Source organism: Dipodomys spectabilis, unplaced genomic scaffold, assembly GCF_019054845.1.
Source record: "Dipodomys spectabilis isolate Male_0828 unplaced genomic scaffold, ASM1905484v1 ptg000175l, whole genome shotgun sequence".
Taxonomy (NCBI): Eukaryota; Metazoa; Chordata; class Mammalia; order Rodentia; family Heteromyidae; genus Dipodomys; species Dipodomys spectabilis.
The window spans coordinates 13,774,825-13,788,915 of record NW_024870852.1 but is presented as its reverse complement, the minus strand read 5'-3'; the positions used below and the strand labels follow the sequence as shown (position 1 = coordinate 13,788,915).

The 14,091-nt window shown below is 41.7% G+C and overlaps 1 protein-coding gene across 2 annotated transcripts in view; it reads left to right on the top strand.

The window, feature by feature from the left end:
- The window catches only part of Samhd1 (SAM and HD domain containing deoxynucleoside triphosphate triphosphohydrolase 1), a 43,873-nt gene that overhangs the window by 2,231 nt on the left and 27,551 nt on the right, over positions 1–14,091 (top strand). For both annotated transcript variants that reach the window (XM_042694292.1, XM_042694291.1), the window contains exons 2-5: positions 3,873–3,939; positions 7,716–7,788; positions 10,826–10,986; positions 13,572–13,687. In XM_042694292.1, the coding sequence (XP_042550226.1) occupies positions 3,873–3,939; positions 7,716–7,788; positions 10,826–10,986; positions 13,572–13,687 (417 nt within the window). The remainder of the gene's footprint in view (positions 1–3,872; positions 3,940–7,715; positions 7,789–10,825; positions 10,987–13,571; positions 13,688–14,091) is intronic.

Genomic DNA, 14,091 nt, shown 5'->3' with positions numbered 1-14,091 from the left:
AAAGTCGGATATGCCCTCAGATTAGCTTCTTATGGGACACTCTTGGCCACAGTGAGACCCCCACCTTCTTAGACCCCACTTGTTATTTCCTCTTGCTTCTCTAGCTTCCCTTCAAAGGTTTTGCTTATCTCTACTTGCCTGTCCTTTTCCCAGTAAAAGAAAACATTTTTCTATTTGATTTTGAGCACTAGCAATTTTCTGAGTTTAGAGCTTTCTTTTTATTTTCAGTATGCAAGATGATTCTTAGCTGGACACTAGTAGCTCACACCTATAATCCTAGCTACTCAGGCGGCTGAGATCTCAGGACTGAAGTTTGAAGCCAGAAAGGGTAGACAGTGCCAAGAGCTTCTTATGGCCAATTAACCAGGAAAAGGCAAGAAGTGGAGGTGTGGCTTAAGAAGTAGAATGTCAATCTTATGTGAAAAAGCCAAGCAAGGCCCAGAATTCAAGCCCCAGTTCTGGCACCAATTAAAAAAACAATAAAATCTGGGTGCTGGTGGCTGACATGTAATCCTAGCTACCCAGAAGGTTGAGATCAGAGGATCAAGGTTTGAAGGCAGCTTAGGCAGAAAAGTCTAAAACTCTTACCTCCAATTGACTATCAAAACAAAACAATAAAAGCAGTCTTTTTTTTTTTTTTTGTTGGTCGGTTGTGGGGCTCAAACTCAACCTGGGCACTGTGTCCCTGAGCTCTTCAGCTCAAGGCTAGTGCTCTACCACTTGAGCCACAGCTCCACTTCCAAAACAATAAAAACAGAAGTGTAGCTCTGGCTCAAGTAGTAGAGGACTAGCTTTGAGCAAAAATAGCTCAAGGAGGGGCTGGGAAGATGGCTCAGTGGTAGAGCGCTTGCCTTGCATGCCTGAGGCCCTGGGTTCGACTCCTCAGCACCACATAAGCAAAAAGAAAAAAGCCGGAAGTGGCAATGTGGCTCAAGTGGTAGAGCGCTAGCCTTGAGCTGAAGAGCTAAGGGACAGTGCCCAGGCCCAGAGTTCAGGCCCCACGACCGGACCCAAAAAATAGCTCAAGGACAGAATGTAGGATCTGAGTTCAAACCCGAGAGGGGGGGGGGGAGACAGAAAGAGGGGGAGAGAGAGGGAGGAAGAGAGGGAGAGGGAGAGGGAGAGAGAGAGGAGAGAGAGGTGAGAGGAGAGAGAGAGATATGGGGCTTTACATACTGAATAATTGTTTTTCATAAGAAAAATACAAAAAATAATATAATTTGATTTATTTATTAAATTTTTGTCAGTTGTGGGGCCTGAACTCAGGGCCTGAGTACTGTCCCTGAGATCTTTTACTCAAGGCTAGCACTTTACAACTTTGAGCCATAGCTCTACTTCTGGATTTTGAGTGGTTAATTGAAGATCAGAGTCTCACAAGGACTTTGCTAGCCAGGCTAGCTTCGAACCACGATCCTGTATCTCAGCCTCCTGAGTTGCTAGGATTACAGGCATGAGCCACCAGTGCCTGGCAAATAAATAATTTTTATTTCAGTTGTGTGTGTGTGTGTGTGTATACTGAGAATTAAACCCAGGGCCTCACAAGCCCTCTACCACATGAGCCACTCCTATAAATTAGAAAACCACTTCCTCTTTTTTTTCTTGTCACCTTCAGAATGAAGGTTTTTGTTTTTTATGTTTAGTCCAGAGTTCTAGAATCCTAAGTTAGGAAGAACTAGAATTAACTATGTGGATTTGTAAATTTATATTCACATTTAAATATATATATATAAATATATATACATATGGATATATAACATACATGTACATGAAGCTTTTTTTTTTTTTTTTGGTTGATCGTGGGTTTTGAACTCTTGGCATGGGCACTGTCCCTCAGTTCTTCAGCTCAAGGCTAGTGCTCTACCACTTGAGCCAGAGTGCCACTTCCAGTTTTCTGGTAGTTAATTGGAGATAAGAGTCTCATGGATGTTCCTGCCTGGGCTGACTTTGAGCTGGGATCCTTAGATCTCAGGCTTCTGAGTAGCTAGGGTTACAGGTGTGAACCACTGGCATCCAGCTATATAGAGCTTTCAAAACGCAAAGTGTTGTGTTGCTTTCCAAGGAGGTGTTAGAAATAAATCAACATGCCTATGATCTCAGGAAGCAGAGATCTGAGGCTCAAGTTTCAATGCCAGCCCTTGCAGGAAAGTCCATGAGACTCTCATCTCCAATTAACTACCAAAAAAAAAAAAAAAAAAAACCACAAGTGGAATTGTGGTTTAAGTGGTTGAGTGCTAGTCTTGAGCAAAAAAGCTCTGGGACAGTCTCAAGCCTCAAGTTCAAGCCCCAGAACAACAACTTTGGGTATTCCCAATACTTTGGGTACTCTGTGTGTGTATGTTTGTGTGCACACACGTGCCAAACTGGGGCTTGAACTCAGGCCCTCAAACTCACTGGACTTCTTCACTTGTGGCTTGACCCACACTACCTTTTTGCTGTGCCACCAGCTTTGGGTACTCTTTAGACAATTTTTTTTTCCCCGTCGGTCATAGAGCTTGAACTCTAGGCCTGGGTGCTGTCTCTGAGCTCTTCAGCTCAAGATGAATGCTCTACCACTTAAGCCACGGTGCCACTACTGGCTTCTTCTATTTATGAGGTACTGAGGAATCGAACCCAGGGCAAGCCCTCTACCACTAAGCCACTTCCCACCCCCTCTTTTGACAATTTAATCCAATGATTCTAAGAACCATAACTTAAATTTTCTTCTCCACCCCCACCCAAATTCTAGGTATTTAAAAACAGGAAGCACAACCTGGCATAACCTCACAAGTAATTAGTCAGGGTTTACTTTTTCCTGTCTGCTTTTCTTCAAATAATTTACATGAATAATTTATTTATCTGATTTATCAAAAATCCTTCTTGGTTTTGTTATTAAGATTTTACAAATAGCAAATCAAAAGTATGGTTCAGGCTAGAAATGACAAAATTCTTGCCCTCGTGTGTACAAAGCTCTGGGTTCAATCCTCATTGCAAAAAAGAACAAATATAAGCCAGCTTTGAGCCTAATTACAGGCACGATGCTTCATACCTGTAATTTCAGCATTCAACAGATTTGGGAAAATCAGGCTAATATCACTTCTTAGCCTTTTGGACAATTTTTTTTTTTGGGGGGGGTCCAGTCGTGCAGCCTGAACTCTGGGCCTGGGCCCTGTCCTTCAGCTCTTCAGCTCAAGGCTAGCACTCTACCACTTGAGCCACAGCGCCACCTCCAGCTTTTTTCTTTTTGCTTATGTGGTGCTGAGGAATCGAACCCAAGGCCTCAGGCATGCAAGGTAGCACTCTACCACTGAGCCATCTTCCCAGCCCTTCACTTCTTAGCCTTTTGTATAAGATCTTAGCCATAAGAAATGGAATAACATTTGCCTATAATCTATGTATATACTTTTGTTTTGTTTTTGTTGGTCCTGGGGCTTGAACGTAGGGCCTAGGTGCTATGCTTGGGCCTCTCTACCAGTTGAGCCACAGCACCACTTCTGGCTTTTTCTGTTTATGTGGAGCTGAGGAATCAAAACCAGGGCTTCATGCATTCTGGCAAGCCACTCTACCACTAAGCCACATTCCCAGCTCATATGTATATACTTTAAATGATCTCTAGTTGACTTATAATAGATTGTAAATGTTATGTACATACTTGTTGTACTGTATTTTTCAAGAATAATGACAAGGAAGTCTATCCATGTTCAGTACAGATACATTATTTCCCCCAGTGTTTTCTGTTAGCCATTCAGAAGTAGAATCCATGGATACAGAGAGCTGACTGTACCTCACACAGTCCTTTGCCTGGAATAGGTTCTCAATAAGTCAGTGGATTCAAGTAGAAAAGTATCAAAAACATACACCGTAAATGTATTTGTTTTTTCTTCTTCATTTCACAGAAAATAAAATCACAGGTTCGATCCTGCCCTTTCTCGATGAGTCTCTTTTTGAAAATCTTGGAGTAAGGTAGGAATGATAAGTATTCATATTAACACTAAACACATTTTATTCACCTTTGAGAGATATAAGCTTGCAGTCTCTGTAACTATCTTCATTCTCAGTCTGTGATGTATTCTAAAACAGAATCCCCTGTTTGCTATTTGGGTTTTTTGTTTTTGTTTTTCTTTTTGTTGGTTGTGTGGCTTGAACTTGGGCCCTGGGGTGCTAGTCTTTTCTTTTTTTTCTTTTTTTTTTAATTGTGAAAATACTGTACAGAGGGGTTACTATTACATGGGCAAGATAATGAGTACATTTCTTATCAAGCATTGTAGCCTCCTCCTTTGTTTCCCCTTCCCATCCTTTCCCCTCCTTACCCTGCCCCCTATCCAATCCTCCTCCCTCCCCCTCAGCAAAGTTGTAAAGTTCGTCTTCAACATAATGACTTGTACATCTCATTGTTGCAATGGGTCCACCTGTATCCCTATTTAAACGATTTGTTTTTTTCCCCTTCCCCTCCACAAATTATATTGACATCAAATACAGTGAAAGCAGGGGTTATACCGTGGGGGAGGGACATACAAAGCAACAAAGAAATCATCTTATAAATGTGTTAGAAATAATCGCATGAGGGCTGGGAAGGTGGCTCAGTGGTAGAGCGCTTGCCTAGCATGCCTGAGGCCCTGGGTTTGATTCCTTAGCACCACATAAGCAAAAAGAAAAAAGCCAGAAGTGGCGCTGTGGCTCAAGTGGTAGAGTGCTAGCCTTGAGCTGAAGAGCTGAGGGAAAGCACCAAGGCCCCACGACCAGACGCCCCCCCCCCCAAAAAAAAAGAAAGAAAAGAAAAAGAAATAATCGCATGAAAGAAAAAAATATTTGAGTACATATCTTAGGGTTCATTTCCCTAACATCAACTTATATGACCTTTTCTGCTTGACTCAGACATATACTAGTTATTGCAAATAAGGGAAACCATGGGACCTTTGTTTCTTTGGGCCTGGCTTACTTCACTTAATGTAATTTTTTCCAAGGCTTTCCATTTCCTAACAAATGGGGCAATGTCATTCTTTCTGATGGAGGTGTAGAATTCCATTGTGTATATATACATTTTCTTGATCCATTCATCCACTGAGGGGCATCTGGGTTGGTTCCATATCTGCAATAAACATAGTCGTGCTGGTAGCTTTAGTGTGGTCTTGTTTGTGAACATTTGGGTAAATGCCCAAAAGTGGGATTGTTGGGTCATAGTGGAGTCTTTTGAGGAACCTCCATACTGCTTTCCAAAGTGGTTGAACAAGTTTTCACTCCCACCAACAATGCAGTAAGGTTCCCTTCTGTCCGCATCCCTTCCAGTATCTGTTGTTATTAGAGTTCTTGATTATAGCCATTCTAACTGGGGTGAGGTGGTATCTCAATGTTGTTTTGATTTGCATTTCTTTTATGGCTAGGAAGGTTGAGCATTTCTTCATGTGTCCATTGGCCATCCTTCTTTCCTCTTCAGAGAAGTTTCTCTTTAAGCCTTTAGCCCACTTATTTATTGGGCAGTTGTTTCTTTGAAGATTTGTTGTTGGGGGATTTAATTTGTTGAGTTCCAGGTATATTTTAGATATGAGATCCTTGTCTGTTGTGTGGCTAGTGAAGATCTTCTCCCAGTCTGTGGGCTTTCTATTACTGGGTGCTATTCTTGAGCTCTTTTTGCTCAAGACTAGTGCTCTACCACTTCAAGCCACAGCTCCACCTTTTCTGTTGGTTAATTGGAGATGAGAGTCACAAGGACTTTCCTGTCCAGACTAGCTTTGTACTGTGATTCTTAGATCTCAGCATCCTGAGTAGCTAGGATTATAGGCATGAGCTACAAGCTGCGGGCTTGCTATTTGTTTTTGCTGTGTCAATCCTATTTGATATTACAAAGGAATTGTATTTTAAAAGATTTTTCTAACAAGCTTTCAAGTTTGTAGTGGCCAACTTTCTTATTTTCAGTTTCAAAATAATTGAATCACACATATCAAAAAATACATAGGAACTAATAGGAAGAAAAAATATGCTAGCAATATAATCAAGGCTACAACCCCATCTTGAATATATTTAAAGGTCTTTCTAAAACTGTTTTTTGGGGGGTTTGGGTGGGGGTTCTTTGCTTGTTTTTTGTTTTTGTTTTGATTTCCAGTCCTGGGACTTGAACTCAAGGACTGGACACTGTCCCTCAGCTCTTTAGCTCAAGGCTAGCACTTGAGCCACAGTGCCATTTCCAGCCTTTTCTGTTCATGTGGTACTGAGGAATGGAACCCAGGGCTTCATGCATGCTAGACAAGCACTCTACCACTAAGCCACATTCCCAGCCCCTAAAGCTGTTTTAAGACTGAAATGTAACCATGTTTGTAAAATGTTAAAGCATACAATTAGCCCTTAAATTTACACACACACACACACACACACACACACACACACACACACACACCTCTCTATAGGCATCTCTGTGTGACTAGAGGGTCTAGAGTCTACATTAAAGTGGAGGACAGGGGACTTTAAAGATCTCATTTGAGTATCTGGTATTTACTATTCCTTATAATGGAGTTTTTGTTTGTTTCCCTTGAGGAATTGGCAAAAGTGAGAAAATAGGATCTGTATTAGGGGTGATTTCATTTGGTTAATTGTTGTTTATGGTAACAGTAACCAAAGAATCAAAATAAAGGATTACTGAATTACTTCATGGTACTATTGCTTAGGATTTGGTAATGAAAGTGGATGATAAAAGATTACCTTTCTGTATAACTGACTTTCAGCAAGTGTCCTTTGGATCAAAATCATCAGGGGCCTCCTCTTGGTACTTCTTTTTTTCCTTGCCTTCTCCCACTCCCCCACCAGTACTGGAGTTTGAACTCAGGGCTTGTGCTCTTTAGCTTTTTCTACTCAAGGCTGGTGCTTTACTACTTGAGCCATACTTTCACTTCTGGCTGAGGGGAAAAGATAAGGAAGCATGCCTTAGCTCTGAGTTCAAGTCCCCATACTGACACAAAAAAGAAAATACTTCCACAAAAGATTATTTAATTATGTAACAGGCATTAGGCAATGCTAATGGAATTTAGCTGAGTTTGATATGGTATCATTAGGACAGGAAAAAAATAGTCAAGTCTTTGAGTAACTCTTTATGGTAACCAAAATGGGTTCATTGTATTTCTGCTACCTGATAGCATTTGTACTCCTTCCTTGGGATCATAGTGGTCTCTTCTCTTTCTTTTTTTTTGGGGGGGGTCCGGTCGTGCGGCTTGAACTCTGGGCCTGGGTGCTGTCCCTCAGCTCTTCAGCTCAAAGCTAATGCTCTACCTCTTGAGCCACAGCGCCACTTCCGGCTTTTTTCTTTTTGCTTATGTGGTGCTGAGGAATTGAATCCAGGGCCTCAGGCTTGCAAGGCAAGCGCTCTACCACTGAGCCACCTGCCCAACCCCTCTTTTCTTTCTTATGGTGGTTATTTTAATAAGTTTTCATCAGTAATTTCCTTATGACTAGTTTCTTTTAGGGTTCCAAGGAAGTGATGACTAGTGCTAGTTTAGGAAAAATTGGTCAGTAGTATGGTGAGTTTAGATTTGATATTTAGCCTGTGACTTCTAGATATGATCAGCCTGAGAGAGAGGTCCGGGGCCCAGGGCAGGTCCGAGGCCCTTGATTCAGCAGGAGCTCCTCCTCCGAGGGGTATGTTCGAGTTCCTTCTAGTTTCTGTTTGTGTAGATAAAAAATAGCTGATTGTGCACCACTGTTCATTCCTAGGATAATAATGTTTATTAAAATTTATCTTGGGATAATTTTAGTTCCTTGGAGGAGAGGAAGAAACTGCTTCATTATATCCAACAATTGAGTCAAACCCACATGGAGACAGTGAAGGTAAGAGGAAGCTGAATTTATGGGTTTTTTGTTTGTTTGTTTGTTTATTTTGTCAGTTGTGAGGGCTGAACTCTTGGACCTGGGCACTGTCCCTCAGCTCTTCAGTTCAACACTAGCCCTCTAATATTTGAGCCACAGCACCCACCTCTGACTTTTTCTGCTTATGTGGTGCTGAGGAATTAAACCCAGGGCCTCATGCATGCAAGGCAAACATGCCACCTTCCCAGCCCCTGAACTTATGTTTTTTTTGTTTGTGTGTGTTTACTATAAAGAAGTATAACTCAATTACTTAAAATTAACAAAACAGCAGAAGAGTGGTAGGGTTCTGGATTGCAGATCTTTACTTTTACTTTTCTAAACTTTCATTTTCTAAGTTGGACACAGTGTATTTAAATCAGAAGAAAAGACTAAAATGTTTTAAGCATGCAGAAAAGCTTGGATTGCCTCACAGCTTGTCAGATCTTAACATTTTGCCTAATTTGTTTCAGAACTATTTTTGTTTGGTTTCGATGCCAGTACTAAGGCTTGAACTCAGGGCCTCAGGCCCTCATTGAGCTTTTTTCCTCATAGCTGGCATTTTACCACCTATGTCACACCTCAGTTCTGGCTTTTTGCTGGTTAACTGGAGATAAGAGTCTCTCAGATTTGTCTATGAGGACTGGCTTCAAGTTTTCTGAGTAGCTAGGATTATAAGTGTGAGCTATTACATATATTGTTTTTAGAACAAAATATTAGAAGCTATAAAAGGCCTCTTTTGTACTCATCCTGTACTGTGGTCTATCTTTTTCTCCCCAGAGATAAGTATCACTCAGAAAATTAAGTTTATCACTTTCATGAATTAAAAATTTTTTTACCAACTATACATATGTGTGTAAACATTGTTTATGGAGATTATGTGTATATCTATATCTGTAACTATATGTGTAACTGTAGATATACAAATATGTATACACACCTATATATACATTTACCCTTTATGTAGTATAAATGGTACAGTATCATAAGTAACAGAAAACTTTCATTTCTGCTTTTTTTTTTTTTTCAATTGTAGCGCTTGGATGCTGGGTACAGGGCCTGGGCTCTGTCTCTGAGCTCTTTAGCTCAAGGCTAGTGCTGTACCACTTTGAGCTACAGCACCACTTCCTGTTTTCTTGTGGTTAATTGGAGATAAGAGTCTCCAACTTTCCTGCCCAGGCTGGCTTTGAACCATGATCTTCAGATATCAGCTTCCTGAGTAGCTAGGATTGCAGGCGTGAGCCACCAGTGCCCAGCTCATTTATAATATTTTTGTTGGATAAGCCACACTATACTGATTTGGTAGTCATTTCCATTGATACAAATACTTCTAGAAACCCCTTAGACATAGAATAACTTTTAAAGTTGTTCTAAAGTTCTTGTTGGGTTAGTGAGCTTTATTCCTGAAGTAGTCCTGAAGTTGGTTTTTTGTTTGTTTGTTTTGTTGGTCGTGGGGGCTGAACTCTGGGTGCTGTCCCTCAGCTCTTCAGCTCAAGGCTAGTCCTCTACCACTGGAGCCATAGCCCCCCACTTCCGGCTTTTTTTCTGGTGGTGCTGAGGAATCGAACTTAGGGCCTCATGCATGAGGCAAGTACTCTACCACTGAGCCAACTTCCAGTCCTGAAGTTTAATTTTACAGTACTCTACTCATTCCTCTCCTACCAATCCTATTCGGATGTCAAAAGCCCCAGGTCTCTCTCAACGTCTTCTTCTTTTTTTTTTTTTTTTTGCCAGTCCTAGTTCTTGAACTCAGCCTGGGTACTGTCCCTGAGCTGCTTTTGCTCAAGGCTAGCACTTTGCCACTTTGGGTTTTTTCTGTTTATGTGGTACTGAGTAATCAAACCCAGGACTTCATGTATGTTATGCAAGCACTCTACCATTAAGCCACATTCCCAGGCCCTCTGATTTTTTTTTTTTTTTGGTCATGGGGCTTGAACTCTGGGCCTGGGTGCTGTCCCTGCGCTCTTTAGCTCAAGGCGAGCACTCTACCACTTGAGCCACAGCACCACTTCCAGTTTTCTAGTGGTTTATTGGAGATCAGAGTCTCATGGATTTTCCTGCCTGGGCTGGCTTCGAACCACAATTCTCAGATCTCAGCCTCCTGAGTAGCTAGGATTACAGGCGTGAGCCGCCGGCACCCAGCTTACAAGAAGAATTCTGAGGACTGGGACCATAGCTCGAGTATTTGAACAGCTACCAACCAAGTTTGAGATCTTGAGTTGAAACCCTAATACTGAAAACAAAACTAAACAGAAAACAACCACCTTATGACAGCTATGCCTGAAGCCCAGGCATGGCTCTCTAGGCAGAAGCTGTGGGAGCTGGTTTCTGATGCCAGTGTGTGGAAGGAACATGTTCAAGCTGGGAGGGAGCTCAGAGATGGGCTCTCTCAACTTCTTGAGTATCTAGGATTACAAGTCAGAAGCCAGCACCCAGCAACCATTTCAATTTTTTACCAAGTTTGTGTGTGTGTGTGTGTGTGTGTGTGTGTGTGTGTGTGTGTGTGTGTGTGAATGCAGTCCTCAAGCCAGGATTATATAATAATGAGGAGGAAATACAATGTTTGATAAAGTATATACTATTCAATGTATCCTAAGACTAAAATAGACCAGGCATGGTGGTATAGCCCAACTACTTGGGAGCCAGAGATAAGAGGATTATGGTCTAAAACCACCTGGGCAAAAAACGTGAGATTCCCATCTTAACAAACATGTTGGGCATGGTGTAATATGACTATAGTCTCTACTACATAGGAAGCTGTAGGTAAGAGGGTCAGAATCCTAGGTTAGTTCTGGGCAAAACTCAGGATCCATTCCAAAAAAGATAATAATAATTGCACCAAAAGAAAAAAAAAAAGGGACAGGGCTATGAGTGTGGCTCAAGTGGTAGAACACCAGCCATAAGCAAAAAGCTGAGTAGGAGCATGGGGCCCCAAATGTAAGCCCTAGTACGGCATATACACACACACACAAAATTAGAGTTATGTCTTGTTGTTGATACTAATTTACATATAATTTTCCAGGTGATTAATGATCCTATCCATGGCCATATTGAGTTCCACCCTCTCCTTATCCGAATCATTGACACTCCTCAGTTCCAGCGACTTCGGTATATTAAGCAGTTGGGAGGTGGTTACTATGTATTCCCAGGAGCTTCGCACAATCGGTTTGAACATAGTTTAGGGTAAGAGGGGAAGGTGTGGGGGGTTCCTCAAGTTCTTAATTGCCTCCTGTGTCATGAAGTATTGTTGCATCTTATCTCTTAGGGAATACAAAATGGTTTACAAAATGGCTATTCTAATATCTTTATTGATGAGAAAGTTGAGAGTTTTTTTTTAATTTATCTTACTGTATTTTATTTTGTGTGTTTTAAACCAACTCACACCCTTTGTGTAAAAGTAATGAAAAGTCTCTTGATGGGTCAGTGGGTTAAATATTTGTCTTTTTTGGGGAGGTCCATTGTGGGGCTTGAACTCTGGGCTTAGCCTCTGTTCCTGGGCTCTTTTTGCTCCAGGTTAGCACTCTACCACCTAGAGCCACAACTCTACTTCCAGTTTTCTGGTGGCTAATTGGAGATAATAGTCTCAGACTTCCCTGCCCAGCCTAGCTTTGAACCTCGAGCTTCAGATCCCAACCTCTTAAGTAGGTAGGATTACAGGTGTGAGCCATCAGTGCCTGGCTTTAAACATTTGTTTTTAAATATTATTCACAAGTAAATAGAGTCAATTACTTAGGTACTTGACTCTGTGAATTGAGTTATTTAGTTTTCGTTTTTTGGGGTTTTTTTTGGGTCCAGTCGTGGGGCCTGAACTCTGGGCCTGGGCACTGTCCCTCAGCTCTTCAGCTCAAGGCTAGTACTCTACCACTTGAGCTACAGTGCCACTTCCGGCTTTTTTTTTTCTGCTTATGTGTGCTGAGGAATCGAACCCAGGGCCTCATGCATGCAAGGCAAGCGCTCTACCACTGAGCCACCTTCCCAGCCCCAGTTATTTAGTTTTCTATAGTCTCTATTTAGTCTTTTCTATTCATTTCTCTTCTGAGACAAGGTTTCTCTATGTATTCAACGCTGACCTCCAACTTGATCTCAGCCTCTCAAGTGCCGGAATTACAGGCATACACTACTTATGGCTCTTTCTTCATCTTCTACTGAGTCACTTTTTGAAATTAAATAATTTTCTTATCTATTAGGAAATATGTAGGTTAAACATTCCTGTGCTTAGAAAAGGTGGGACCTGTGTTAAGTTCAGTGAAGCTGAGACTTTGGCCTGCTTTTTCACTATAAGGTATAGAGCTAGGAGAATGGGAGCAGGGAAAAACTGGAGAGTTCTTCTGAGTGGTGTTTATTTTTTCTGTTATATACCTTCTTCCTTTCCTACTTCCCTACTTCCCTCCCTTCTGCTCTCCCTCTTTCCTTTCTTTGTTCCTTTCATCCATCTTCCTTTCCTGCCTTCTTTAAGTTAGGGCCTTAATATGTAGCCTAAGCTATCTTGACTCACTTTTCCTGTCTTCACCTTCTGAGTTCTGGGATGATGAGAGTGTACCATTACACCAAGCTCAGTATTAATTCTTTTTTTTTTTTTTGGGTCCGGTCATGGGCCTGAACTCTGGGCCTGGGCACTGTCCCTCAGCTCTTCAGCTCAAGGCTAGTGCTCTACCACTTGAGCCACAGGGCCACTTCCGGCTTTTTTTTTTCTGCTTATGTGGTGCTGAGGAATTGAACCCAGGGCCTCATGCATGCAAGGCAAGCACTCTACCACTGAGCCACCTTCCCAGCCCCATGTATTAATTCTTTTATATATATCCTCCAAAACTAGAATTTCTGGATGATAATTGTATGTGTGTATATGTGTATGTGTATGTGTGTGTGTGTGTGTATGTACAGGGAATTAAACTCAGGTCTTGTGCTTGCTAAGCATACACTCTGCTACTCAGCCTTCCTGTTTTTATTCTTTCTTTTTTTTCTTTTTGCTTATGTGGTGCTGAGGAATCGAACCCAGGGCCTCATGCATGCAAGGCAAGCGCTCTACCACTGAGCCACCTTCCCAGCCCCTTGTTTTTATTCTTTGAAGAACCACCATACTGTTTTCCACAGTGGCTGTTCCTTATTTTTCGATTAACCATGCACAAGCATTCCAGTTTCTCCATGTCTTGGTCAACACTGTTGCTTCCTATTTTTATGTTAGTAGCTATCCTGCTGAGTGTAAGGTGGTATCATTATGTGTCTTATTTCATTTTGATTTGCAGTATTAGGGATCAAGTACAGAGCTCTGTACACTCTAGGCCAGCACTCTACCTCTGAGTGACACTACTGGCCTATACTTCTTCATGATTATTTTGTTTACATTTCCCTAATAATTAGTCCTGCTTCTGGGATTCTGATATATGTTACCACAAGTTTTCTTTTTCTTTTTTTTTTGTTTTTTTTTTTGTTTTGTTTTGCTTTTTGGCCAGTCATGGGGCCTGAACTCTGGGCCTGGGCACTGTCCCTCAGCTCTTCAGCTCAAGGCTAGTGCTCTATCACTCGAGCCATAGCACCACTTCTGGCTTTTGGAATTGAACCCAGCACGTCATGCATGCAAGGCAAGCACTCTACCACTGAGCCACCTTCCCAGCCCCACAAGTTTTCAAAGCAGTCTGTTTTAGATTGATTTTTATCACCACTTAATCTTCAGCATCATGAGCATTTCAGAGAACTCAAAAGTCCTTGAGTTCCAGAGGTATCACTTGCCTTTCAAACCAAAAGAATGACTTTTGTTTTTTCTCCTACAGGGTTGGGTACCTCGCCGGATGTCTAGTTCGCACACTGTGTGAAAAACAACCAGAGCTGCAGATAACTGAGCGGGATATGCTCTGTGTTCAGATTGCGGGACTTTGCCATGACCTGGGTAAGTTGTGCAGAGAGACAGAGTCATTCTGTAAAACCACACCATATGTCGTCTGTCTTTGACACATGTAAAAATCAGACTAACGGCTGGGAATGTGACTTAGTGGTAGAGTGCTTGCCTAGAATACATGAAGTCCAGGGTTCGATTTCTCAGTACCACATAAACAGAAAAGGCCGGAAGTGGTGCTGTGGCTCAAGTGGTAGAGTGCTAACATTGAGCGAAAGAAGCTCAGGGCCAGTGCCCAGGCCCTGAGTGCAAGCGCCAGGATTGGCAAAAACAAAAAAACAGGCTAACAAAAGAAAGATGTCATGTTGTCATGTTTTAATTTATTAATGCCATATATATAGAATATGTCATTGCTTCTCCAAAGAAGCAATTGTGATTCATAAGCACAAAACATGGTG